The 25,134-nt window shown below is 42.6% G+C and overlaps 1 protein-coding gene across 2 annotated transcripts; it reads left to right on the forward strand.

Moving 5' to 3' along the window:
- The first annotated feature begins 3,110 nt into the window (after nucleotides 1-3,110).
- Nucleotides 3,111-23,484, forward strand: uckl1b (uridine-cytidine kinase 1-like 1b). 2 transcript variants are annotated; one of them, XM_053318431.1, is made up of 15 exons: nucleotides 3,111-3,196; nucleotides 4,741-4,934; nucleotides 6,069-6,175; nucleotides 7,193-7,363; nucleotides 7,751-7,822; nucleotides 8,436-8,625; nucleotides 8,744-8,805; nucleotides 10,446-10,462; nucleotides 12,581-12,679; nucleotides 12,806-12,899; nucleotides 13,429-13,491; nucleotides 13,639-13,761; nucleotides 21,488-21,595; nucleotides 21,682-21,838; nucleotides 21,960-23,484. In XM_053318431.1, the coding sequence occupies exons 1-15, from the start codon at nucleotides 3,138-3,140 to the stop codon at nucleotides 22,037-22,039; spliced, it is 1,596 nt and encodes a 531-aa protein (XP_053174406.1). In that variant the 5' UTR covers nucleotides 3,111-3,137; the 3' UTR covers nucleotides 22,040-23,484. The 2 variants fall into 2 exon arrangements, with proteins under 2 accessions (XP_053174406.1, XP_053174405.1); XM_053318430.1 differs by lacking the exon at nucleotides 10,446-10,462 and adding an exon at nucleotides 11,826-11,845.
- The last annotated feature ends 1,650 nt before the right edge of the window (nucleotides 23,485-25,134 follow it).

The raw sequence follows: 25,134 nt of genomic DNA on the forward strand, positions 1-25,134 counted from the left end.
TTCCATTTTTGTGAGAACTGTTACATTATTTTTATGTTAGATTTATATTATAATATTCATCTCACTTTACATAAAATATTGGTAGTTTTACTTCATCTCGGGCCTGTAACCCTGCTGTCCCTGTAGCCGTACAGAGACAGCTGAATGTTTGGCATAGCAACTAGTTCAGGACTCTTGTTTCGATATGGCTTTCTTGCTGTGCAGCTGTCTTCAGATCGCTGTTTAAAGCAACACAGACAGTCCCAAAACTATCCTGAAGATCAGAGGAAAAACACTGAATTCCCTTGTGTCTCTCCCCTGTGGTTTTCGCTGGGAAGTAAACAGAAATGAGATCTTGTCAAGTCCATACTCCAAATATGTGAGGATGCTTAAATGTTGGTTTTAAATCATATGTAGTCATTTCTTTGAGTGCTGTGGTTCTCAAACTGTGGCCTGTGCAGTTCTCGGGTTTGTTTTTGCTGTGCCCCAAAACAATTATGGTGTCGCCTCTGATCTGTAAGAATAATGATTTGTTTGTCTGTACAAGTTGTGGCCCAAGGAGGATTGCATGCGCATGTGTGTGTGTGTGTGTGCGCGTGTGTGTGTGTGTGTGTGTGTGTGTGTTTTTATGTGTTGTATGTGTGTGTTGCCCAGGGCTGTTCCTCAGACTGTCAGCTGATAGAGCAGTAGAGGTAGTGTTGGGTTTCATCATGCTGTTTATACACCGCACTTCACTGTGAGTGGAGTGAGGGAAGGGATGGCACTGCGTGTGTGTTTGTGTGTGTGTGTGTGCGTGTCTGTCTGTGTGTGTGTGTGTTGGCTGCCATACTGATGTCTCCAGACTCTGGGGTAAGCATACAGAGACATGGTGAGTCCCTGCAGGGGAAAAGCACATCTCCTCCCCTCTGCCATTCCCTTTATCCTCCTCCCTCCCACCATTTCTCCCCTTCTTCACCTCCCCAATGCAGCCTGAAGGATCTCTGTTGTGAATGCAAACAACTGCGTCAACATCAGAGGAGAATAACGACTGGCTGTTTGTCTGCTCTCGCTCTTGTCTTGTTCAGTTTTTCAGTTTTCTTCCAGTCTGGTTGTCAGTGTCTATGTCGCTCTCCTCTGATTCCTATTTAACTCCGGTCACATATTGCGAAACTGATCTGTCAAAGACAGATGACCCAAGCTCGGCATGTGTGTGTTTATGTGTGTGTGCCAGCAGAGGGAAGGTCTGGCTCTAACCTGATGCTATTAATACCACCTAATGAACATAATCTGGAGGGTAGGTTATCCTCTTACATTTGTTGGCTGAGGGGAGGAGTGGAGAGCGAGTGAAAGAGGAGGGAAAAGCTTTTCTGTAGTTTCACACTGAGTGCACACTCTCTCTACCAAGCTGCAGTGCCTTCTATCTCCCTGTATTGCTCCAGTGAATGGAAGAAACAGAAAGCTAAACAGATGTTTAAAGTTTCGTTTCTCATCCAAGCTAACTCCCCTATATACTTCCCAACCTCTGATCTCTCTCTCTCTCTCTGGATGTGTTGTACCAGAGAGCAGTGCTGTTAATTGTTTCATTGCCCTCAGGTGTATATAAGTACTGAGTATACCTGTTTGTACTAATATAAGATTAAAACACAACTTGCGAAGTACCTACGTTGGAACCCTCCTTTATATTTTCTCCAGTTATGAACTCTTTACCGGCTTACTCAGGAGCTAGAATATCTGGCTGTTGGACTCTAAGATCTGATGGCAGGTAAGTGCATTTTATTTATTTTTTATTATTTATTTTTTTTACTTTTTTTCTTTCGTACTACTATCCTCAGGTGTACTAAACAGTTGTGTTATCGTGCACAACCATTCAAGGGTTAAGATAGCTTTTTCAAAATGTGGATGAACAGGAGTGGCGGCTCTAGCTCTCTGTGATATCGCCTGTGGGTTTTTGTTGATATGCTTTGGGAGAGTTTGCATCTGTTGCTTAGTAATATAAATTTGGTGTTTGTGACAGCAGTATGGCTTTTATGGAGTTTCACTAGGATTGCAGTGTGATAATATGATTGTATTATGTTATCAAAATGTTGTTATCAAAATCAAGCTGGGAGCAAGTACTTTAAGTTTCATTTGAGGTGTGTGAGGAGTTTCATCAGGTGTCGTAACACTAGAACACACTTCGTTTAGATGAACTTCAAAGGTTCATCTTATTGATCCATGAAAACCATAGATAAAAACAACATAAACCTGTAGTCTTTAAAACATTTGAAACACATTTTTAAAAATCAAAAATCAAAAACAGCAGCATAAAAAAAGACTATGTTTACAATAAATGGATTGTTTTGGCCCTGCTGTTATATCATCTATCGGGTTAAAGATAGAGAACACTGTTAACATGTGACAAGTGGCCCTATTTTAAACTTTGACTTTTTAAACATTTAAATACATATATCATGAGATATAGAGCACTATCCCAACCTGAAATGCAAAGTATATAGTCATAAATTTCAGTTTTGGTTGAGTTCATCTACAGCATGTGTGAGCAATTATGCATTTGTTTTTTATATACAGTATACAATAAGTCAACATCTTTTCCAAAGAAAGAAACAACTTGCCATTTAAGCTTTAAGATAGGACCCTGTGTCATATTTATTTATATTTATTCATGTCATATTTTGCTGACCTTAAGGGTTCAGAGGGTTAGGGTCCACGGGTCAAGATTCTTATCATAGCGGGGTCTCAGGTAGACCCCACTGTGACCCAGTGTCAACCTTTTTTTGACATAATGTTGCAGTCATAGGTCAGTGTACTGCAATGTTTAGGGTTGAGTGACTGTTGTTGTTGAACAAGCGCATGATTCAGCACAGTCAACGAGACTAATCTTTTATGGCACCCTGGTTTGCTTTTAACTGATTACCCAGCTGGAGTGTGCTCTGCCTCCAGAGCATGGTCTGTGTCTATTGCTCAGTCCCAGCATGCTCCCTGTTTCCATATACAGGTGACCTCGGTGAGATAAGATAAATCTTTACTTTCTCTCTTGCATGTTTGCTTCTCCTCTGACCTGTTGATGCTCCACCTGGGGAGGAGCGTGGCCTATATAAAGTTGTGGAAGCTGAGAGTTGAGTGCATAACAGAAAAATAGGAACGTCTAAAACTGCTCATTTACACATTCTACTGTCGTAATGGCGTCTGGGTTTTTACAGTCTTCACTCGGTGCAGTGTTGGTGTCTCGTATAATGAGGTAAGTGTTGCTAGAAACCGTCACCCAGTTAGACAATACTCTCTTGTGTTTGTAAAACAACCATAGCAGCATTTGTTTTGGTGATGCTTCTTGGAGATATTTCTTGTGCTACTTATTAATTGTGACAGTGAATTAAAAGTGATTGTTCACTGATGATTGTTCAAGTTGTTGTTCTGTATTGATAATGCACCACAGACGCTTCTTCAGACTCTCAGAGCAGATTCTTGTCAGAGAGCTGAAGCAAACTTTCCAGGGGAAGTTGGATTCTGGACGGGGTACTAAGCAATGTGTTAGACCAGTTCTTTGTATCGTTGTTCTCTGCTCTGCATCTAAATTAGCCATAACCATTAACAGAATGTTAATGCTCATGCTTCTTCACTTCCCTTCAGTGAAATCGCAAATTTGAACCTTCTTCTCTGGTCAGCACAATTTAAAAACTTAATTACTAGCAGTAAACAGTTACAAAACTTTGTTCTTGCAGCTTTTTAGTTTTGAAATGCAAGACGTTTGCGTTCAGTATTACACAAGATTGTTGTTTGTGGAAATGTTGTCATTAGTTGTTGCATTAGTATTGTGTCAGGCGGAAGATGCGGTTCCGTCGTGTTTAATTTAAATAGTCTATGCAAACTCACTTCAAGAGCCTCATGCCTTTTTGAATGAGCTTGTTGTCATTTGTTTATGAAGACCTTGTTTACTTTGTTATATGTTACAACACATTGCAGTGAGAAACACAGTGTTATTCCTTGATACACCCTCAGCATATTGCATGTATACAACTCAGTTGCACAACTGATCACTGGACTGTAGTTGATTGAACATCGTGTACTTTGGTACAGCACTTATATACCACAAAACTGAGCAAAGCTCACCTGATGAAGACGTAAAATCTAAACATTAACCCGGGACAGTAGAAGCACAATACTTGCTCTGTCTTGTTTACTATCAGTTAACTAGGACACCTGTCTTTACTCTCTGATCAAGGTTACACACCCAAACTGCCACATGTCTTTGTGTCGTTAGGCAAGTATGCATCAAACTGCCAGATTGTATTGTATTGTGTTATAACAGAGAGGAGTTTTTTTTCTTTTAATGACTGTTCTTATTTATGTATTAGTGTCTCATTCACATGACCGTTTTGTTATTACTGCACCTATTTTAACACCAAATAATTTTTTATTAGCTTATATTGAAGGTCTTTAAATTGCAACTCGTGGTACTAGGACACAAATAGGCAGGTTTTGTACTATGGTGTTTGTCTTGTGTAGTTTATCACGTTAAATTAGAATCCCCACCATACTGTAACCCAAAGCTGTTTTATTATTGATCGATTAATAAAACATGATTGTTCGTAACGGTGCTGCTTGTACAAAACACAGACAGGAATTCCTCCATTTAAAGGTGTATAGGGTTGTATGCAAAACCAGAAGTTGCTCCGTTACATTTTTTTTTAAAGAACACACATTAAAGGCCAAAAAAAGTTATAAATGTGTATTCCTTTGCTAAACAGTGATGGAGACCTCTGTTGTGTGTCTATTGCTTCACAGTGGAGGTGGTGAGGGATCACTGGACCGGCTCCTCCCCTCGGTTAGCACAGGACTTTCACCTAGGAAAAGGACCACCAGCCAGTGCAAGTCTGAGCCTCCTCTCCTACGCACCTCCAAACGAACCATCTACACTGCCGGTCGCCCGCCCTGGTACAACGAACATGGAACACAGTCCAAAGAGGCCTTCGTCATCGGTAGGATGCTTAGATCAAATGCACACCATGATGTAATAACAAAGATGTTTTCAGTTTGTTTCATTGACAGACAGTTATCAGTGCATACATCTGAATTAACACTCACAGTATAGTGCTAATTCTCAAATTTGAGTTCTCAAATGTGAAGGAAAAAAGCAGCCCTGCACTGGATCAAGATCTTATAAACTGAGTACTTAGTTTTACACTTTGCAGCTTACATGTCTCAGGGACACAGGAATATTTGTGTTGGAACTGAAATGAACTGATTTCACGTGTAAGCAGATAAAGAGGGTCTTCTGTAGAAATTAGGCATGGCCACATTCATGACTAATGGATATTGACAAACTCATTCAGCGCGATTATTGACATTTTAACTGAGTTAGAGGTGGCTCTGCTTTGCTGCTGAGTTATTGGACTTGAAAGTGTGTTTTGCTCAAGAGAAACAAAATCCATGAAAATTCCTTCACTTGTTAATGGGGATGTTTACCTTGAGAAAAACCATGATCTTTGTTTCTGCCTGCCTTTGCAAACGTAAGTGATAGCCTAAAGCACATACGCACAAATGGGTTCCTTCATGTCATGCAAAGGTATGTTACAATTAACCATGTGTATACTGAATGGCTTATGGCGCTTTTCCACTATACAGTTCTAGCACGACTGGTTTTTTTGCGTTTCCATTAGGGATAGTACCTGGTACCTGGTACTTTTTTAGTACCTACTCTGGCGAGGTTCCAAGAGAGCTGAGCTGATACTAAATGTGACGTCAACAGACTGCCGGCCACTGATTAGTCAGAAGAGTTGTCGCTGGAAGAGTCCTGAGCCGTCCCACACAAGAATTGAACCCGGCATTTTTAAATACCGGCAACAGCGTTACAGCCATACGGCTCAATTTTCTTGCTTTGTGTTTGACAAAAAAACACATACAGCAGCAAGTACACCATCGCCTCCATGTCCTCCATTGTTTATGTGTTTGTGTCGCGTAGGCAGTTTCGCGGAGCCGTGCTACGACGACCCCGCCCGCGTTGAGTAGGTGCTTTTTTGTAATGGAAAACGTCGTTCCTGGAACCGTGTCGAGCCGAGTAGTGCTAGAACTGTATAGTGGAAAACGCCATTAATGTCAATATTCTGTCACAGGTCTTTGTGGTGGCAGCGCTTCAGGAAAGACAACGGTGGCCAGGAAAATCATCGAAGCTCTAGATGTTCCGTGGGTGGTTCTACTATCAATGGACTCCTTTTACAAGGTGTGCGTCCGCTTGCAGCCCCAAACGTGTTGTAATGAATGTTGTAGTGGTTAAGATACAGGAATCATCTTCAACACATATACCATGATTTTGACATATTTGTGCATTGCTCCAAATTATTTTAATTTCCAGAGATTAAAATCTTGACATGAGACAAGTCCATGAAATCACTTGGAAAAATGAGGATAAGAGGAGTGACTGGAGAAAAAGGAGACGGAAAGGATGAAATACTAGAAGGCAGATCAGTCGAAAGAGAAACGCAGTGCTTAGTGAATTGGGGGAGAGAAAGAGTGGTGGAGAGCAATCAAGCAAGAGCCATCATTCCTGCCCCTCCATGCCTCCACCCACTCTCTTGCTTATGTAATCCTGTCACAATCTGACAGCAGCGGTTCAGACTGTGCCGAGTAGGAGGGATTTGCCAGTGACCAGTGGTACTGTGTCCCTCAGCAAGTGGCGGTTTGCACACCGTGTTACCAGAGGTCGTCATCTAAAACACTTGCTGAGGAATGCATTCCTTGAAATTCATATCTCCTGTGTCTCATGTTTGCTCACAGCCACTAGTGCCGCTAGAGAACTTGTAACATCGGTTTATCATATTAAGAGGGTAATCTGTTCACTTGAGACGGGGGTGTTACTGTTCTGAAACGGCCACGTACCAGGTCTGGGGTTTTAATGCTCGACCACCCTAAGGACAAACACAAATACCACCTGGTACAGACGTCACAGTGGCGCATGATGTTCTCCTAAATTTAGGTCTACTAACTTGAACTGCTCTTGAACAGTGATCTGTGTGCAAGTGTTCCTGCACAAGATTTGAGCATGTATACTTCTTATAATAGAATTCATTTCTGTAATTTACCAACTTACCATGCAAATGTTAACATGTGTGTCTAAGCAGCGGAAGCACTTTTTAGTATTTGGCTCAGGGAGTCAGTTTGTATTGTGCTTGAAAAGCTGTATTGTTTTGGCAAGGTTACTGTAAAGTTATTCCAACACCGCTGCGATGGTTGTCCTCAGGTTCTGTCCTCAGAAGAGCAGACCATGGCTGCCAGTAACGACTACAACTTTGACCATCCTGACGCCTTTGACTTTGGTTTGCTGACACACACGCTGCGCAAACTCAAACAGGGCAAGAGTGTAAAAATTCCAGTTTATGACTTCACAACTCATGGGAGACAGAAGGAGTGGGTAAGGATGAATGCACATATCCAAACACATGAAAAAGCACTTTGTAAGTTAATGAGTAGCATGTCAAAATTACTGCATATAATCTCAGTTTCTTGATTCCCTAAGAGGGATTTAATGTTCCTTGCTAGAGGTTTAGAGTCATATTGCAAATCTGCTTCTCCAGATGGTCACTGACAAACCATTATTGTGAATCCCATCTACTTGTTTCTATTTCTAATGCCCATTCACTAAAGTAGCTGTAAATATTCTCTCAATATAGCAGCAGTATATTACTATAAGGGACTGTCACAGTATATTTCAGCATATCCTGTCTGTATATCATGCACTGTGTTTTGTATGTATATTATACTGTAATAATGCTACAGTACATGCACGTGTCCTCCACAGAAAACTGTATATGGAGCAAGTGTTATTATCTTCGAGGGAATCATGGCCTTTGCTGATAAAATGCTCTTGCAGGTAGGGCAAGGTTATCTCCTCTTACATATTCAGCTGGTCAGTGGAAGATGTTGACGTCAGATGTATTTTTATCTGTGCATGTGGTCAAACATGTTTTTCTGTGCATAAGTGGAACGTGACTTTTTTACTTATACCAATCAGTATTGTCCATGCAAAACAAAGTTGAGCAACTGATTTAAATGTTGGCTGGTACAGTACATGAACTGCCAAGAAATTGCAATGTTAAACAAACAGTATGTTTGAAGTGCTTCAGAAACAATGCCTACATCACATAGTTTGTCCACCAGAGAGCACTGACACATTTATTTTTCAACTGTAATTTCAACACACACATTTTTTATCTGAGAATTTATTGTCAAGACAAAAGGAAATATTGGGTTAATTCACCTTTCGAGGAAATATCTGTATATGTGAAATGTGGTGCTATTTCATGACACAACTGAAAGGAAATTGTCTGCTGCTCGAGTTTGACCTAAAACACCACGAAGCTAAAAGTAGAATCAAGAGGGTGTGTTTAGCTTACCATTTATCGGATCTCTCCTTTGTGTGAATGTGTGTTATGAGATTTGTATTCAGCTAAACATTGTCCGTGTGTTTCATGTTTTCATTTCAGTTGCTGGACATGAAGATCTTTGTAGACACAGACTCTGACATCCGGCTGGTGCGGCGGCTGAGGAGGGACATTACAGAAAGGGGCCGAGACATCGAGGGTGTCATCAAACAGTACAACAAGTTTGTCAAGCCAGCCTTTGAGCAGTACATTGAACCCACCATGAGACTGGCTGATATTGTGGTGCCACGTGGTGCGTGCATATTCCATATACACAAAATGTATTTACATAGCTACTACTATGATACTAGCAATATAAGAAAAGGATGAACCTCATCTTGTTCATGTCACTTTGTTTTTCATCCTGTCAGGTGGTGGTAACATGGTGGCCATCGATTTGATAGTGCAGCATGTCCACAGTCAGCTGGAGGAGGTACATACACACACACACACTCTCTCTCTCTTTATCTCTCTCTCTCACACACACACACACACACACAGTAAATATGTAATGCTGGTTTAATATTAGTGGATAATGTATAAGCAGAGGGTTGTGGCTTTTCATCCTTCCTGGTGTTATTTATTTATTTGATTCTTTTATTCAGTGCAGGTTACTGTTAGAACTGAAAGATTATTTGGTTTAGGGATGATTCAAACTTGTAATTTTTGGACAGTAAATACAAGCTTCAACAGACCCTCTAGTGGATAGAAAATGCACTGCACAGACTTCAGGGGAGAATGAATGTGCATGATAGCTGAGAATGGAAACATTTGATTGAGATGCGAACTACTGTGACGACAATTTTGAAATTGTGGTTATTAATGTTGTTTTTTTATTATTATTATTATTTGGTGAAGTTACACAAAGTAACAACAACTATTTAAGTTTAACTAAGTATTAATATATACAGATGAGTGACAAATTATGGTGGGAAAAAAATTATTTGAGTCCACTTGCCCCCTTAGAGAGAAGTATCAATCAATACAAAGTTGTTCTTAGTGATCACCTTTATCCTATGATTTCTGTCCTAATGGGAGTACATAAGAGTGGCATGGGAGTGGTCTCTTCCTTGATGACAGTGCTCCTATCTATAGGGCACGGAGTATGAAAACGATGTGACAGATGATCATATGCTGTGGCTGTTGCAGTCACTAGATCTCAAGCAAATTGAACACCTATGGGAGATTCTTAACCAACGTGTTACACAGCACCCTACAACACCATAATCATAATGCCAAATTAGGGAATATCTTTCGGAAGAATGATGTTCATCCCTCCAGGAGAGTTTAGAGACTTGGAGAATCAATGCCAAGGCGCATTGAAGCTCTTCTGGTAGCACATGGTGGCCCAACACCTTACTAAGACACTTAACATTTATTTTTCCTTTAATTTGTCACTCATCTATATATTCAGGTATGTTTTCAAGTGAAATGAAATCATCACACATGTGTATTATCATGGAATCGTTAAATAGTCATACACAATTATGTACTATTAGTTGTGCAGCCTTAATAGAAATCCTCTCTCTATGGTTCAGGTTCTAAGTCCTAATTCATTACATGTCAAACTCTTCATAATTACTCTGAAATACTGAAATAGAGAGTGCTGTATTTTTAACTTTTTGGATTTTTTACTCAACATGCTTTAATTGTCACCAAAGGCACATTTTTCTTAATGTAACACTTTGCTTTAGTTCCTTCCCTCTATACATACACATTTACTTGAGTCACTTTTGGGGTATTTACATAGACTTACATTCATTTCTTGGAGAAGAACCCTAACCCTAACCTTACCCTCACCCTAACCTTAACCACTTACCCAAAAATCAGAATTTTGCCAGTTGGAAACATAACTTTTGTCCAGCACAGGCTGTCCTTAGTGAACTTGTTTTAAGTCTGGTGTGTGTCCCTGAAAGTGACTTAAATCATAACACACACACACACACACACACACACACACACACACACACACACACACAGTAACACACAAGCTGCTGATGTACTGCTCTCTCACTCTTCCCCACCCCCCACTCCCCCCACCCCCATCATCCCAAATCCCTCCATGGCTCACAGCGAGAGCTCAGCGTCAGGTAGAGTGGCCTTTATCCTGTCTATCATTCTCTCCTCACCATCTGCCCTGTTCCCCAACCACTCCAGCTTCTTCGGAGGGAGAGAAAAACAAGGCCGTAAAACCAACCTCTACCTACCACTGATCTGCTGGCTGCCATGAGACATCACCAGGCGGCAGTCTTGTATCTGTAGTCCAAAATACGGCTAATTAGTGATCAGTGATAAAAGTTTGCCAAAACACTATTAAAATTTGTTCCACACCAGCATGGAATAAATATGGAACATGCAGAAAAAGCTGCAGTCAACAAAGTCGAGTTTAGATCAAAAGTTTGAAATTGGTGCGGTGCAGCCAGCATTGAATGTACAGATGTTGGTTTTCCCTCTCTCTGCCTTTTAGAGAAATGACAACTCACACTCTTCCTGCCTTCTGTGTCTAAAAATACACCTATGAGTCAAGTCACTGACCCCTCCTTTCGGCGGCAACAAGAATAAGAGAGAGAGAGAGTGACTATAACAGAAAGCGAGAGAGAGGAAGCTCTTTCTACAGCTATTGTTGACTATCACATACCTCAGCCACAGAGAAAGTTTCCAATACCCTACTACAAAGCGCTGAGTTTTTCCATTGAATGTCGGCCACAGTATCTGAGACAGAGAGAGAGAGGAAGTGAGCTTGGTGTCTGTCTTTAGACACAGGATGTGCTGGGGCCTGTGAGCTGAAATACCAACTTTTACTGTTCTACATGGTGAAAGAGTGACAGCCGCACCATATCTTGTGCATCTCCCACGCAGACAAACAATAGCTGCACGTGTATAGATATCAAAATCTGATCCAAAACTCTCTTTTACCCAAGCATCAGTAAAAATCTGTAGAAGACACGGCCTGCCACTTCATTTTTAAGATTCAAGATATTTCTTTCCCGGTTATGCAAGTACAATTGTTTGAAATATTTTGACTCAGAGGCTCCATTATATAAAAAGACACATACGTATATTAAGAAAATATAAAAAGCAATAAAGACAGACTCAAAGTGCGGAACTCCCAGCACGTCGCCCTCCTCTTACGGTGCCATTTGGATGGGTTTTTATTTCATGCATTTCATTTCTTCTCAGTATCATAATATATATAACAAGTGATAACCAGGAAAACATGACTTTACTTTAAATGGCAGTTCACATGTGGTAAGCGCATTTCCGAGACATTTGACATTTTCAAGTCTCAGCTGTCACACTTTTCACTGTGTGTGATAATCGCTTCATCCCTTCATCCACCTGATGTTGTGTCTCTTCTCATTTTTCTTTCCTCCTCTTATCTGTTGTTCCTCGTCTTTCTGTGTCCCCTGTTTTGTGATTGTTGTGTTTCGTCGAAAAAACTCTTCCCCATAGAGGAAACTTCGCTGGGATATGTGAGCAGATTTGCTATGATTTCTTTTTTCTTTGCATCTGGCTATTGTGAATTTCAGTGACATTATTGGTACTGGAGATGTTGGGACTCATACTGCAATGCCAGTCAACATGACTGCATTAATGAATATTTGTAACAGTGTGTCTGTTCCTTAGGTTAGAGCCCACATTAAACTTAGGTTAACAAAATATACAAACCTTTTTGTTTGTGTGTAGAATTTTGGGGAATTATTACAGGTAGTAGAGACCTAACAGGACCTACAGTGAAATGTTCCTTTATTTCAAATATGTTATGTTAGTTTTTAAATTGAACAGTTTTAATTCTCTGTCTTTTTAAGAAGCTGTTTTTCATTGTTATGGTCTCTATGCTGTAATTTTCCACTAAAATGCTCAACACTTGGCCATGCTTTGCTATTTGGTGTGTCTGCTTTTTCCCAAGCAATCCTATTACAGTGGTTACACACTGCAAATATCAACTTTCTCTGACTACTACTGAAAATGATTTGTGACTTTTTTTGCATGTACTTACACATCTTTTTTTGTGTGTGCGTTTGAATGTGCATACAATACGTGTGTACATGCTTGTGTGTGAACTTGCACATACCATACACGTGTGCAGAGAAGTGTTGCATTCATGTTCACGTGAATTGTATTTATGTCTCTGTCCATCTTCTCTCTTTCCGCTCCCCTCACCCCACACCACCCCCGCTCTCTACTATTTGTTGCTGTGGTTACAGGGCAGCCCTGGCTTCTGCACACCAAGCCCAACCCCTCCCCCAGACCCTCAGCGTTCTAGAGAGCACACCTCAGGTCAGGGGTATGCACACCATCATCAGGTAAAAGATAAGAAAACAGATGTGTTACACTGACAGCTACATGTAATTCAATAAAAAAAAACATCAGCTACTGCAGTATAAAGGGTGTGTATTTTTTTTTTTTTTTTACCTTATCACCACATTCAGAAACAAGGAAACCAGCCGTGATGAGTTCATCTTCTACTCCAAGAGGTTGATGCGATTGTTGATCGAGCGAGCACTCTCCTTCCTCCCCTCACAGGTGCTAAAGACTGATATATTCTCTTAATTAATTCATAGCATGAAGGCTCTGTAATTCTTTTTTATTAAGTAGGACATTGACTGAATCATTTCATACCTGGGCGTAGATAAAGACATGTAAGAGAACGAAAGCGTGAGATAACCAATGGATAGAGACAGACAGATAGGCAGTAAGAGAGAGATAAAACTCGTGGCCTTGAAATGGAGAAAGAGTATTAAAAGATGAGTATTTAAAAAAAAGTTTGCATTGGCTAAAAAGAGAGTCAGATACATGTAATGGCTTGTGGCGCAGGTATGGAAACCTACCAAGCCACCACAATGGAAAGTTTTTATACCTAAACTTAAAGATACACGTTTGCATTTCACAAACACACGCACACATGAAACAAGGAGTGACACAAACTGCTTTATCTGACTGACAGAAATTCACTGTAGATAGCCACAAACTATTTTCTCGGACTTCTGTAGTACAGTACGGTACCATGATTAGCACTGTGCTCACACTCTTATGATTTTTAATATTATCTCAGGTCCACATAGTCCAGACCCCCCAGGGAGAGGATTATGAAGGCAGAACTTTCCACGGGAAGAGGGTGAGTGAACTCCATTTACTTCCTGCCGTCTTCTCTCACGACTTTTTTTAATTCTAAAGACCATTCAGAAGAGTTTTGTCTGTACCCAAACTGATGCAATTAACCTCTGTTTCATTTTTTTTTCTCCTTCTTTTTGTTTTTCTGTAGATCACAGGCGTGTCCATCTTACGAGCCGGGGAGACCATGGAGCCGGCTCTGAGGGCCGTCTGCAAAGACGTCCGCATCGGCAAGATCCTCATCCAGACCAACCAGGACACAGGAGAGCCAGAGGTGCAGATTTAAATTAATGGCATACGGGTTATTGAACTTCAAAACTGTAACACATTTTTCTTTTTGCTGTGTAAAACATTTTGCTGTCTCTGTCCTACATTCACCTTCAACGTCACAAAAGTGGCAAAGTTCACTCTTTTTTTTAATATTATGGGTTTATTCACATTTTAACACATTCACACTTCGGACTCTGTCTCCACCTTTAAATCCCGCCTGAAAACACACCTATTCAGAGTGGCATACTCTGTCTCACACTAACTATGCAATCTTTATTTATTGTACTTGTTCGAAAGCCCACATTGTTCAAGAGAGATTTAGTTGTTTATAGCGTGTTTGTATGGAGAACTTATTTGTCCCACGTTATCGAATGTGTCTCAGTTTTACTGACGTTCCTGAATGCACCACCTGTGTGCATGCTTCTGCTCCGTTAGTTTTTTCCTTTCTTCCATGCGGTCAAGAGCAGAGTTTTCCTTCACATCATTTTCCTGTTTTCCTGCTGTGTGTAAATGAGAAGTGGTGAGTGTGATTATTAGGTGATGTTTAATGATTATTACATTATTGTTTGTACAACTAATATTAAGCTAGTACAGTGTTAAGCTAGTTTACTGTTTATATGATAGTAAAATGATTGTTTATTTGTTTGTATTATTGTTGCAGACCACAGCTAAATAAATGAAGGATACATCTATCTGACCGCCTCCGTGTTCTCTTACCGGGACACATTATCCCTACCTTGCCGCTCTTATCCAACCAGTTTCCTGGAGAACCCATATCTCCTTTTTATGGTCCTTCGAGCCGGATCAGAGCATCAATCAAGGTATGGAACCAACAAACATGGATGCACAGACTGAACCTGCACCCCAACGTGTTTCACAGAGGGAACGACACCCTCCATCATACCTGAGCGACTACGTGGTTGCAACTCTCCCTCCAGAGGGACAAAACCAAGCCACACAGCCAGCTCCCTCCACCAGACATTCACACAGTGAGCGAACACGTTCTTCCCGGACCTCCAATTCCAGACTCACAAGGTACTCACGTGCATCCCAAAGGACATTCCCATCTCTCTCAGACCTTGAGGCAGCCCAGCTTGAAGAGCGAGTAAAGCAGATAGAGCTTGAGGAGTTGCAGCAGCAGGTGGAAGAGGACCAACTCGTCCAAGTAGAGTATCAGCGACTTCAAGCTCAAGCCAGAGAGGCCCAAAAGCTACAGGAGGAAGTTCTTAGCACCCGAGAATCATTAACAAAGCAACTTGAACAACGGCGACAAATAAAGAAGAGAGCTAACGATCTGGAAATAGCTAAGATGGTTACATCTCTTCTTAAAGAGAAAGCACAAGAACCAGATGGTGCAAGAGCCTCTCCTGCCCATTCAACTCATTCACTGGTGTCGGCCGCTCTGCCTCCAGAGGCTCAAGTGGCTCCAACTCCGGCGCTACCCGTGGCTCTGCCTCCGCCACACGTGACTCCGCCGCCAGAGGGTGCTGTAGCTCCGCCTCCACTCCAGGTGGCTCCACCTCCAGTGCCACACGTGACTCCGCCTCCACAGGGTCCCTGGGCTCTGCCTCCACTTCAGGTGGCTCCCCCCCCAGTGCAACACGTAGCTCCGCCTCTGCTCCCAGCGCAACGTCTGGCTCCGCCTCCCGTTCGAGACACGGCTCTGCCTCCTGCTACTCAACGTGTAGCTCCACCTCCAATAATGCTGGCTTCATCTCCCTTGCTACAACTAGCTCATCCTCCTGCGACCCTACCTCTTAGCTCGGTGGCAGCAAACTACCAACAGCCGAATGCCTTCATTCACCCTGTACAGACACTGTCATACGCCACTCCAGCTTTGACTCAACCCAGTCCACAAGTGCCCGATGTTTCTCCAATCCTCGCTTCGTCCTATGGCATCCCGAAACCAATGATCCCCATATTCGAGAGTGGTAAAGAAAGCGACTTTGCCCTACTGAAGATGGCCCTTGACAACTTGTTAAATAGCCATCAGCACCTCAATGAGCAGTACAAGTATCAGGTGCTCCTGGGACACTTGAAACTTCATAGTGCACTCCAACTCGCTAAAGCATACATGCACGACCTTAAGCCGTACACCATGGCTATGCAAGCTCTACAGGACAAGTATGGTCAACCCCGCCAGTTCGTCCAAAGTGAATTAGGCGCAATCCTGAACGCCCCAGCCATCAGGTTTGGAGACTCTGAAGCCTTTGATGAGTTCGCCTTGTCGATCCAGTCACTAGTAGGCATGCTTAGGACTCTGGAGGGACAGAACGGCTACGAGCTAAGATGTGGATCCCACGTTGACCGACTGCTGAGCAAGATGCCGCCAAGTTATCGCGATGGGTTCGTAGAATATTGTCTGAACCAAGGCATTCTTCGGACAGGAACTGACCAAACCTATACTTTACCAGATCTGAGCTCCTGGCTACAGATGAAATCTCAGGCCAAGCGCATCGCAGGTAGAGCAGCTTCACTCTACCACTATGAGGCTCCCAAGCCAACCAAAAGGGATCAACGTCCTCTCAGTATACCAAAGGAGAAACCCACAGCATTCTTCCTGGCTGCTAGTGATCAGCGAGGCTCCAAAGGACGGCCTGCCCAGCCTAGGCCTTCATCTAAACCTCAACCATACTGCCCACACTGCAACAACAAAGAGCATTTCTTAAACGGTTGCCTCAAGTTCAAGACGTTGACCACAGCACAGATGGTGGATTGGTTAACAGACGGGCAACGGTGCTGGAGGTGTGGACGATCTCACAAGCCTGACGTTTGTACCCTCAAGCGACCTTGCAATGTCTGCAAGGAGCAGCATCTGACTATACTACATGATGCAGTCCAGCAAACACAGAAGAGTGTGCTGATGGTGACTGCCCCCACGACAAAGGTGTACTTAGATAGACCAAACAGATCCCCCAAGGTGATGCTGAAAATCGTGAAAGTCCTACTTCACAATGGGAACCGAGTCTTAGAGACCTACGCAGTCCTGGACGATGGCTCTGAGCGAAGCATCATCCTGCCATCAGCTGTCCAACATCTGAACCTCACATTACATCCTGAAACGCTTACCATCAGGACTGTTCACCAGGACGTAGTGCAGCTGCACGGTGCTTCAGTGACTTTTCATGTATCTTCCCCGATCGAACCTGCTGAGAAGCATCACGTACGTCAAGCATTCACATCTGACAATCTAGGCTTGTCAGAACACTCTTATCCAGTGTCAATCCTCCAACGGAGGTATAAACACCTCCGCAACTTACCTCTGCCTCCTGTCGACCATGTCCAACCTCTGTTGCTCATCGGATCTGACATGCCTCATCTTCTTGCACCTATAGAGCCGGTGCATTTGGGCCCACCAGGAGGACCCATTGCAGTCCACACCAAACTTGGTTGGTCGCTCCAAGGTCCCACCAGCACGGACCACATAGCTTCATCCGAACAGCAATGCTTGTTCACCGCAACGGTCACGCCTACCTGTGAGCTCCTACAGAACGTAGAGCGGCTATGGCAGATTGACACTCTCCCCTTTATGAGTGAGAAGCAAGCAACCCGGTCAAAGCAAGACCAGCAAGCCCTGAACCTTCTTCAGACGTCCACCATCAGGGTCACTGTTGGTGGGATACAGAGATATGCCACGCCATTGCTTCGTCGAGCCAACTCTCCAAACCTTCAGGCTCCTATGGAAGCAGTGTTACCTAGCCTCCGAAGTACAGAGCGGAGACTTGCCAAAGAACCAGAACGAGCCAAGGTATACTGCCAGGAGATCCAGAAGCTCGAAAAGATGGGCTATGTAGCAGTTGTGCCACCAGAGGCAGCTATGTCAACCCCCGAGTCTTGGTTCATCCCTCACCATATGGTGCGGCATAACAACAAGAACAGAATAGTCTTTAACTGTTCTTTCCAGTACGACGGGAAGTCCCTCAACAACCTTCTCCTGCCCGGACCTACTCTAGGCCCATCGTTGCTCGGAGTCCTCATTCGGTTCCGGCAGTATCCTGTGGCAGTGAGTGGAGACATAAAGGGTATGTTCCACCAGATACGCTTATTGCCAACTGACAAACCAGTCCTGCGTTTCATCTGGCGGGGGATGCAGAGGACAGAGGAGCCAAAGATCTATGAATGGCAAGTCCTACCGTTTGGCACTACTTGCAGTCCTTGTTGTGCCATCTACGCCCTGCAGCGGCACGTTCAGGAAACCAACAGCGACCTCGCGGACTGTGTTGAGCAGTCATTCTACGTGGATAACTGTCTCCACAGTACACATTCAAAAGAGGAAGCTAAGGACCTGGTAGACAGGCTGTGCCAGCTGCTCCACTCCGGCGGTTTTGAGATACGCCAGTGGGCTAGCAACGTTCCAGCTGTCATTGAGCATCTTCCACCTGATGTACGGTCTGAGAGCAGTGAGCTATGGCTCTCCCAATCCAGTACAGACCTACAGGAGCCAACTCTTGGATTGCGATGGGACTGCCTCCGCGACTCACTGAAGTACAAACACAGACCAGCAGAGAGAACAGAACCCACGTTAAGGACCGTTTACAAGGTACTTGCATGTCAGTACGACCCGTTAGGGTACATTGTTCCATTTACAACAAGAGCCAAGATTCTCGTCCAGGACCTTTGGAAGGAAAGAATCGGTTGGGATGACCCAATTCAACCACAGAGCCTGCGAGACAGATGGTTAACATGGGAACAGGAAATTCCCGACCTGGCTCAGATGGAAATCCCAAGATGCTATGCACCAGCCTCCGCAGACTCTCCTACATCTATCCGAGATCTCCATATTTTCTGCGACGCTTCTGAGAGAGCATACGGGTCTGTTGCCTATTTGCGAACGGAGGATGATCAAGGGGAAATTCATGTTGCTTTCATCCTAGCCAGATCCCGTGTGGCACCAAAGAAGCAACTATCCATCCCTCGGTTGGAGTTGAGTGCTGCGCTCACTGGTGCTCAACTAGCTCGTGTCATCCAAACTGAGCTCACCTTACCTATCAGGAAGGTCACACTCTGGTCGGACTCCACAACAGTCCTCCACTGGATCCAGTCAGAATCTTGTAGTTACAAGGTTTTTGTGGGCACTCGTGTGGCCGAGATCCAGAACCTTACAGATGTGAGCAACTGGAGGTACGTGGATAGTGCCAATAACCCCGCTGACGACATCACGCGTGGCAAGACCTTAAAGGAACTCTCCCGACCACACCGTTGGCACCAAGGTCCTGACTTCCTTCATTGTTCTGAGAATCATTGGCCTATCAGTCCATCTGTCTATCCAGGGCCAGAGGATAGTGAACTGAAGAAGTCCTCTTTCTGCGCACATGTGACTGTTGACCCCTCTCTTCAGCTTCCTGATGTCAGCTTGTTCTCTACATGGAAGGACCTCATGCAAGCAACAGTGCGACCCCTACACGGGGCGGCTGATCCAGGCACCAGTTCATCTATTGAGGCAGCTGATTACATCAAAGCAGAGAATCTCCATCTAAAGCAAGCCCAGTCTATGTCATTCCCCGAGGAGGTTAAGGCTCTCATGTCAGACCGACCCCTACCATCCCATAGCCGGCTGGGCTCACTATCTCCTGAGTATGATAAGGAGACAGGACTCCTTAGAGTCGGTGGGAGACTCCGAAGAGCTGAACAGCTAGAGACAGATGCAATCCACCCGGTCTTACTAGACCCAAAGCATCCTCTGACTAAGCTCATCATCCAGGACTTCGACGAAACGCTCCTGCACCCTGGACCAGAGAGAGTCCTGGCTGAACTGCGTCGCCGATTTTGGATTCTGCGTGGTAGGGAAGCGGTCAAGAGGTACCAAAACAACTGTATGCATTGTCAGTCATGGCGAGCCAATCCTTCAGTCCCTAAGATGGCGGATTTGCCACCAGCTCGTCTACGGCTGTATAAGCCACCCTTTTATTCGACTGGTGTCGATTGCTTCGGACCATTCACGGTGAAGATTGGACGACGAACCGAGAAACGCTGGGGCATAGTCTTCAAGTGCATGACAACCAGGTGCGTGCATTTGGACCTCCTTGACAGCCTCAATGTTGACGCTTTCTTGATGTCATTGCGTCGTTTCATAGCCAGAAGAGGCAAACCCTTTGAGCTCCTGTCCGACAATGGGACAAACTTTGTCGGTGGAGCTAGAGAGCTACGTGAAGCCTTTGAAGCGATGACTCCTTCTCTAAAGGAACAGCTGGCAGAACAGCAGATCACCTTCTGCTTCAATCCTCCCAGTGCTCCCCACTTTGGTGGAGCATGGGAGAGAGAGGTAAGGTCTGTAAAGACTGCCCTCAAGGTTGTACTTAAAGACCAGACTGTATCTGAAACGGTGCTCCAGACAGTGCTAGTGGAAGTGGAAGGCATCTTGAATGCTAAGCCTCTTGGTTATGTTTCATCAGACATAGCAGATCCGGATCCCATCACACCTAGCATTCTGCTGATGGGACGCTACGATGCCTCACTCCCTCAAGCAGTTTATGACCTAAGCAACACCCTTGGAAATCGCAGATGGAGACATAGTCAAGTCCTTGTTGACCACTTCTGGTCCAAGTTCATTAGTCACTACTTGCCTACTTTACAGAAGCGACAGAAGTGGCAGAAGGATGGGAAATGCCTCATGCCAAACCAAGTGGTGCTCATCGTGGATCCCCAACTCCCACGAGCTTCATGGCCCGTCGGTAAGGTGACGGATACTTATCCTGGAGCTGATGGGCGTATTCGGACTGCTGCTGTGAAGGTCAAGGATCGGACATACATTCGACCAGTAGCTCGCTTGGTCCAACTCCCCAAGCTTGAAGATGAGGAAACCGAGGACTTACTTACCTGAGTGACCTTTCTACCTTGGATTCAACTGTCAATGTTGACAGTCGGGGGCGGCTGTGTTCGAAAGCCCACATTGTTCAAGAGAGATTTAGTTGTTTATAGCGTGTTTGTATGGAGAACTTATTTGTCCCACGTTATCGAATGTGTCTCAGTTTTACTGACGTTCCTGAATGCACCACCTGTGTGCATGCTTCTGCTCCGTTAGTTTTTTCCTTTCTTCCATGCGGTCAAGAGCAGAGTTTTCCTTCACATCATTTTCCTGTTTTCCTGCTGTGTGTAAATGAGAAGTGGTGAGTGTGATTATTAGGTGATGTTTAATGATTATTACATTATTGTTTGTACAACTAATATTAAGCTAGTACAGTGTTAAGCTAGTTTACTGTTTATATGATAGTAAAATGATTGTTTATTTGTTTGTATTATTGTTGCAGACCACAGCTAAATAAATGAAGGATACATCTATCTGACCGCCTCCGTGTTCTCTTACCGGGACACATTATCCCTACCTTGCCGCTCTTATCCAACCAGTTTCCTGGAGAACCCATATCTCCTTTTTAGTACTAATGCACTTTGTAGTCACATTCATATTTATTCTTTATCTTTGCACTAAATGTCACCTGATTTATATTGTTTGATGTACTGTTGTTGTGTTATATGTGCCTTGTAAGGTGACCTTGAGTGCTTTGAAAGGCGCCTTTAAATAAAATGCATTATCATTATTATTATTATTATCATTATTATTATTAATATTTCACAATAAAAAAGGGTTGTTTATCTACTTGTCATTTCCAGGAAATGCTGGTGTTGGGGAATTTCTGCATAATGTCCCCTATAACATAGCAACAGGATATAGGTACTGGTCATGCATGTAACATTTTGGTATTAACCCACATCCTTTGTCTTAACATTTTCAGCTCCATTATCTGCGTCTACCAAAAGACATCAGTGAAGATCATGTGATTCTGATGGACTGTACCGTGTCCACTGGAGCTGCCGCCATGATGGCCGTACGAGTCCTACTGGTGGGTTCACCTGATTGTACACATTGCATGAAATTAATTGCACTCTACATGTAGCTTTTTTTCATGAGCATGTTTTCTTTTTTCAGGATCATGATGTTCAGGAGGACAAAATTCTGCTGGTGTCTTTGTTAATGGCTGAAATGGGGGTCCATTCAGTGGCATACGCGTTCCCACAGGTCAAGATCATCACCACAGCTGTAGACAAGAAGGTCAACGATCTCTTCCACATCATACCTGGCATTGGTGAGTAAAGCTTAGAAAAGAATATAAAAGTGTGGAAGAGTTTTAAAGTGTTACATATGCAGTAGTTTTTCACATTTGCTCAATTTAACTGATGTGTTTAAATGTTTTTTTGTCCTTGTAGGAAACTTTGGGGATCGATATTTTGGAACAGATGCACCCCCCGACTGGAGTGACGAAGAGATGGATGAGCCTAGTTACTGATTCAGTTATTGGCAGTGCGCTAACTCATTTGGGGATTCAGGCCTGTGCGCCTCCGAGGACAATATGAAGACGTACTCTAAGCCTCTGTGGGGCTGTAACATGCATCTTATAGGGGCCAAACAAAGTGCCCTGAAAAATAAACTGCAAACAGGACAGAACATTGTTGATGTACAGTCACCCTGTTGAAACTTTTATATTATATTATTTTATCTTTTGCTGTTGTGGAAAGTTGTGATATGATGTTTAAAATATTTTTATATGTACAGAATTTTATTAAGTCAAAATGTTTTATTTTAGGGTTTAGATTGTGACAATCGCTGTGTTGGAATTTACAGACATTTTATTTAAAGATATATATATATCTATATGGCCTTAAGGGGTGAACTGTGGACGACACAACTGAATGTGAATATGCACGTGCCGTAAAGGAAAAAGAATAATGCTTTTTAAGGTTATCTTCTACCCCACAACTTTCACAAAGTTAAATCGGAACAAGAAATCGTGTTGTTACTCAACTTCCATCACCATGAGCGCTTTCTGAAGGACCATTCAATCGGAAAATGTGTAGGTGTATCTGTCTTTCTTTTTTAGGTCTTGTTCACCCTTTTCCTTCTCTATGGATGCAAACCTAACCAGCTGAAAATGCTGTTTTTCATCACACGGCTTAAAGTGTGCACTCTTGGTGTATATTTATGCAGCATGTCCCTCATTTACATCTTTTTACTATAGCTAGATCTGACCAGTCAGCAGGCAAGTCATACATATTATTTGCTGCTATGGAAATGGGTCACATCATTTGCACAAACAAATGATGTGTTCATTTCAGTCTTACACAACCTGATTTTCACCTCCATTTTTCATGCAAAACATGTGATTGTATTTTTATTGTAAAGTGGGTACATACTGTATGAATTAATTATCATATTATCTATATGTCAAAAACTGAAGAAAGTCCTGCTAGTGCCTGTTCCTCTTTCCTGTTATTAGTATTAAATGTAATGAATGAAATTAATCAGTTCTTTTAATCTGGTGCCTAAATTGTATCGCCTTGTTCTTTACAGAAAGACTTTGACTGTTTGCCAGACGTGGGGTTATCCCCTACAATATTTATGGTTATTTGAGCTAATGCAATGTGACATCAGAAAGAGAAGAGTATTGCATATGAAGTTCATTTTCACAATTATCATACAAGATTTACATTATTTGGATTTCATCATTCATCATTTGCTTTATTGTGTAAAAGAAATGTATATGAACTACAGGTACGGTTACTACTGTTGGCTCAAAATGACCTTTCTGTTTAGTCACCTGTTAAACTGCACAGTGTGTACTTACTGCTGAATGCAACTGTTAGTGAGTCATTCTGTACAAAAAAATCCACCGTTTTGTGTTTACCATTTCTGCTGCATGTTTTTATATATATTTAATTAAAGTGCAATAGAGCTTTTAAATTGTTCCCAGTGCATTATTTCATTAGTTATTTACATGTTGTGTTATCTATCGTTCACCACAGTTAAACAGAGATCATATTTTAGCCATAGTAACAACTTATTTGAATTTCTTAAGCAATGTACAAAACACATCTTAAACCACATCAACTCCTCCAGCATGTTAAAAACACCCACATATTTTTTGCCTTTATCAAATATTTCAAGACAGAAGGAGACAGTACTTACACTTACACTTTGAAAATGAACAGGAAGGATATTGTGGCTGTCCTCTTCTCATGGAAAGTAACCTTGATATCTTCCATCACTTTCCATAATTATCACTGACAGCTGTCAAGACGTCAGCCACGGTAAAGTTTGATTGACGGGTATTTGATGAGGCTGATGGACAATTACAAACCAGCAGCTTATTAGACAGATATTGACCCACGAGAGGCACGTTTTTCTGAAGGAGGAGGTGTGAGAAGGACAGTCAAAAGACATGGTGGAGCTAAGAATATCATAAAGCTCATCAGCATTTTTTTTTTTTTTCATTTTCACGTAGTGCTCTAGTTTTATCAAGAGTTAACTCTGCAGCTGTCAAAGTAATGAAATATTTTAATTATCTGGAAATATGTTAAAGGGCAGTTTTGATTCATTCCCTACACACAAACACATACAGTACACATGCAAATGAGTTCTATCGTTTTTCTTTTTTTTTTTTTTTACATGCTGCTATTTGCATAAATAGAGTTATTGAATTCAGTTCACATATGTTTTTTTTTTTAATGACAAAATGCACAGAAACTATATTAGTCCCTTGAATGAAGATGTCAGTGGAAAGTTTACCACCAGCGCTGACAAACAGGAAGGTGCTCTATGTGTGTCTCTCTCTCTCTGTGTGTGTGTGTGTGTGTGTGTGTGTGTGTGTGTGTGTGTGTGTGTGTGTGTGTGTGTGTAGAGCATGATGAGGTCACAGCTTTGTAAAGACAGCAGGAGTGGCCGTTATAACTCAGCAACCTGTGTTTCTTTTTCATCCTCATATCACTTTTAGCTCCAGGTTGCTCTGCTGTCTTCCTGTTTGCCTTCTTTTGGTCTTGACTTTAGGTGATGAAGACTTTTTTTCCCCCCCGTTTTTTCTTCTTCTGGGTCTTGAGGAGTCAGAGGGTCTGCCATGTGGGTAAGGAGTACGCATAGGAGACTTTTTAAAGCTCTTAGAGACTTACACAAACTTGCCACAGTTCCTCAATTATTGTAATGATGATTGTTGAAAGATGAGAGGAAACATTGTAAAGTAACTATGAATTTATGATTATTATTTGTTTGGTTAATGTACTATGTGGCAGTGAGAGTGTCTGGATTGTAAATGTGAAGTGATGGCATGAGTAGGCCAACACAGAACAGTGGCTTAATGCAGATAGTTCAGGATGAATTATTCAGACGGTGAAGTATTTCTGAATCATGTGAAGAGGTTTTGGATTAGTCTGTTGAAGAGGGTAAAGTATTGTCTTTGCATTTCTCTCCCTCCTGCTTTCACTCTCTCTCTCTCTCTCTCTCTCTCTCTCTCTCTCCTCTGAGCATGCTTCTCTGCTCTCCATCTACATTCATCATGAGCGTAAAAATTCTAAGATACTGGACTACCCTCATAAAGTCAAGCCAGTGTGATTT

This window comes from Scomber japonicus, chromosome 4 (assembly GCF_027409825.1).
Source record: "Scomber japonicus isolate fScoJap1 chromosome 4, fScoJap1.pri, whole genome shotgun sequence".
Classification (NCBI taxonomy): domain Eukaryota; kingdom Metazoa; phylum Chordata; class Actinopteri; order Scombriformes; family Scombridae; genus Scomber; species Scomber japonicus.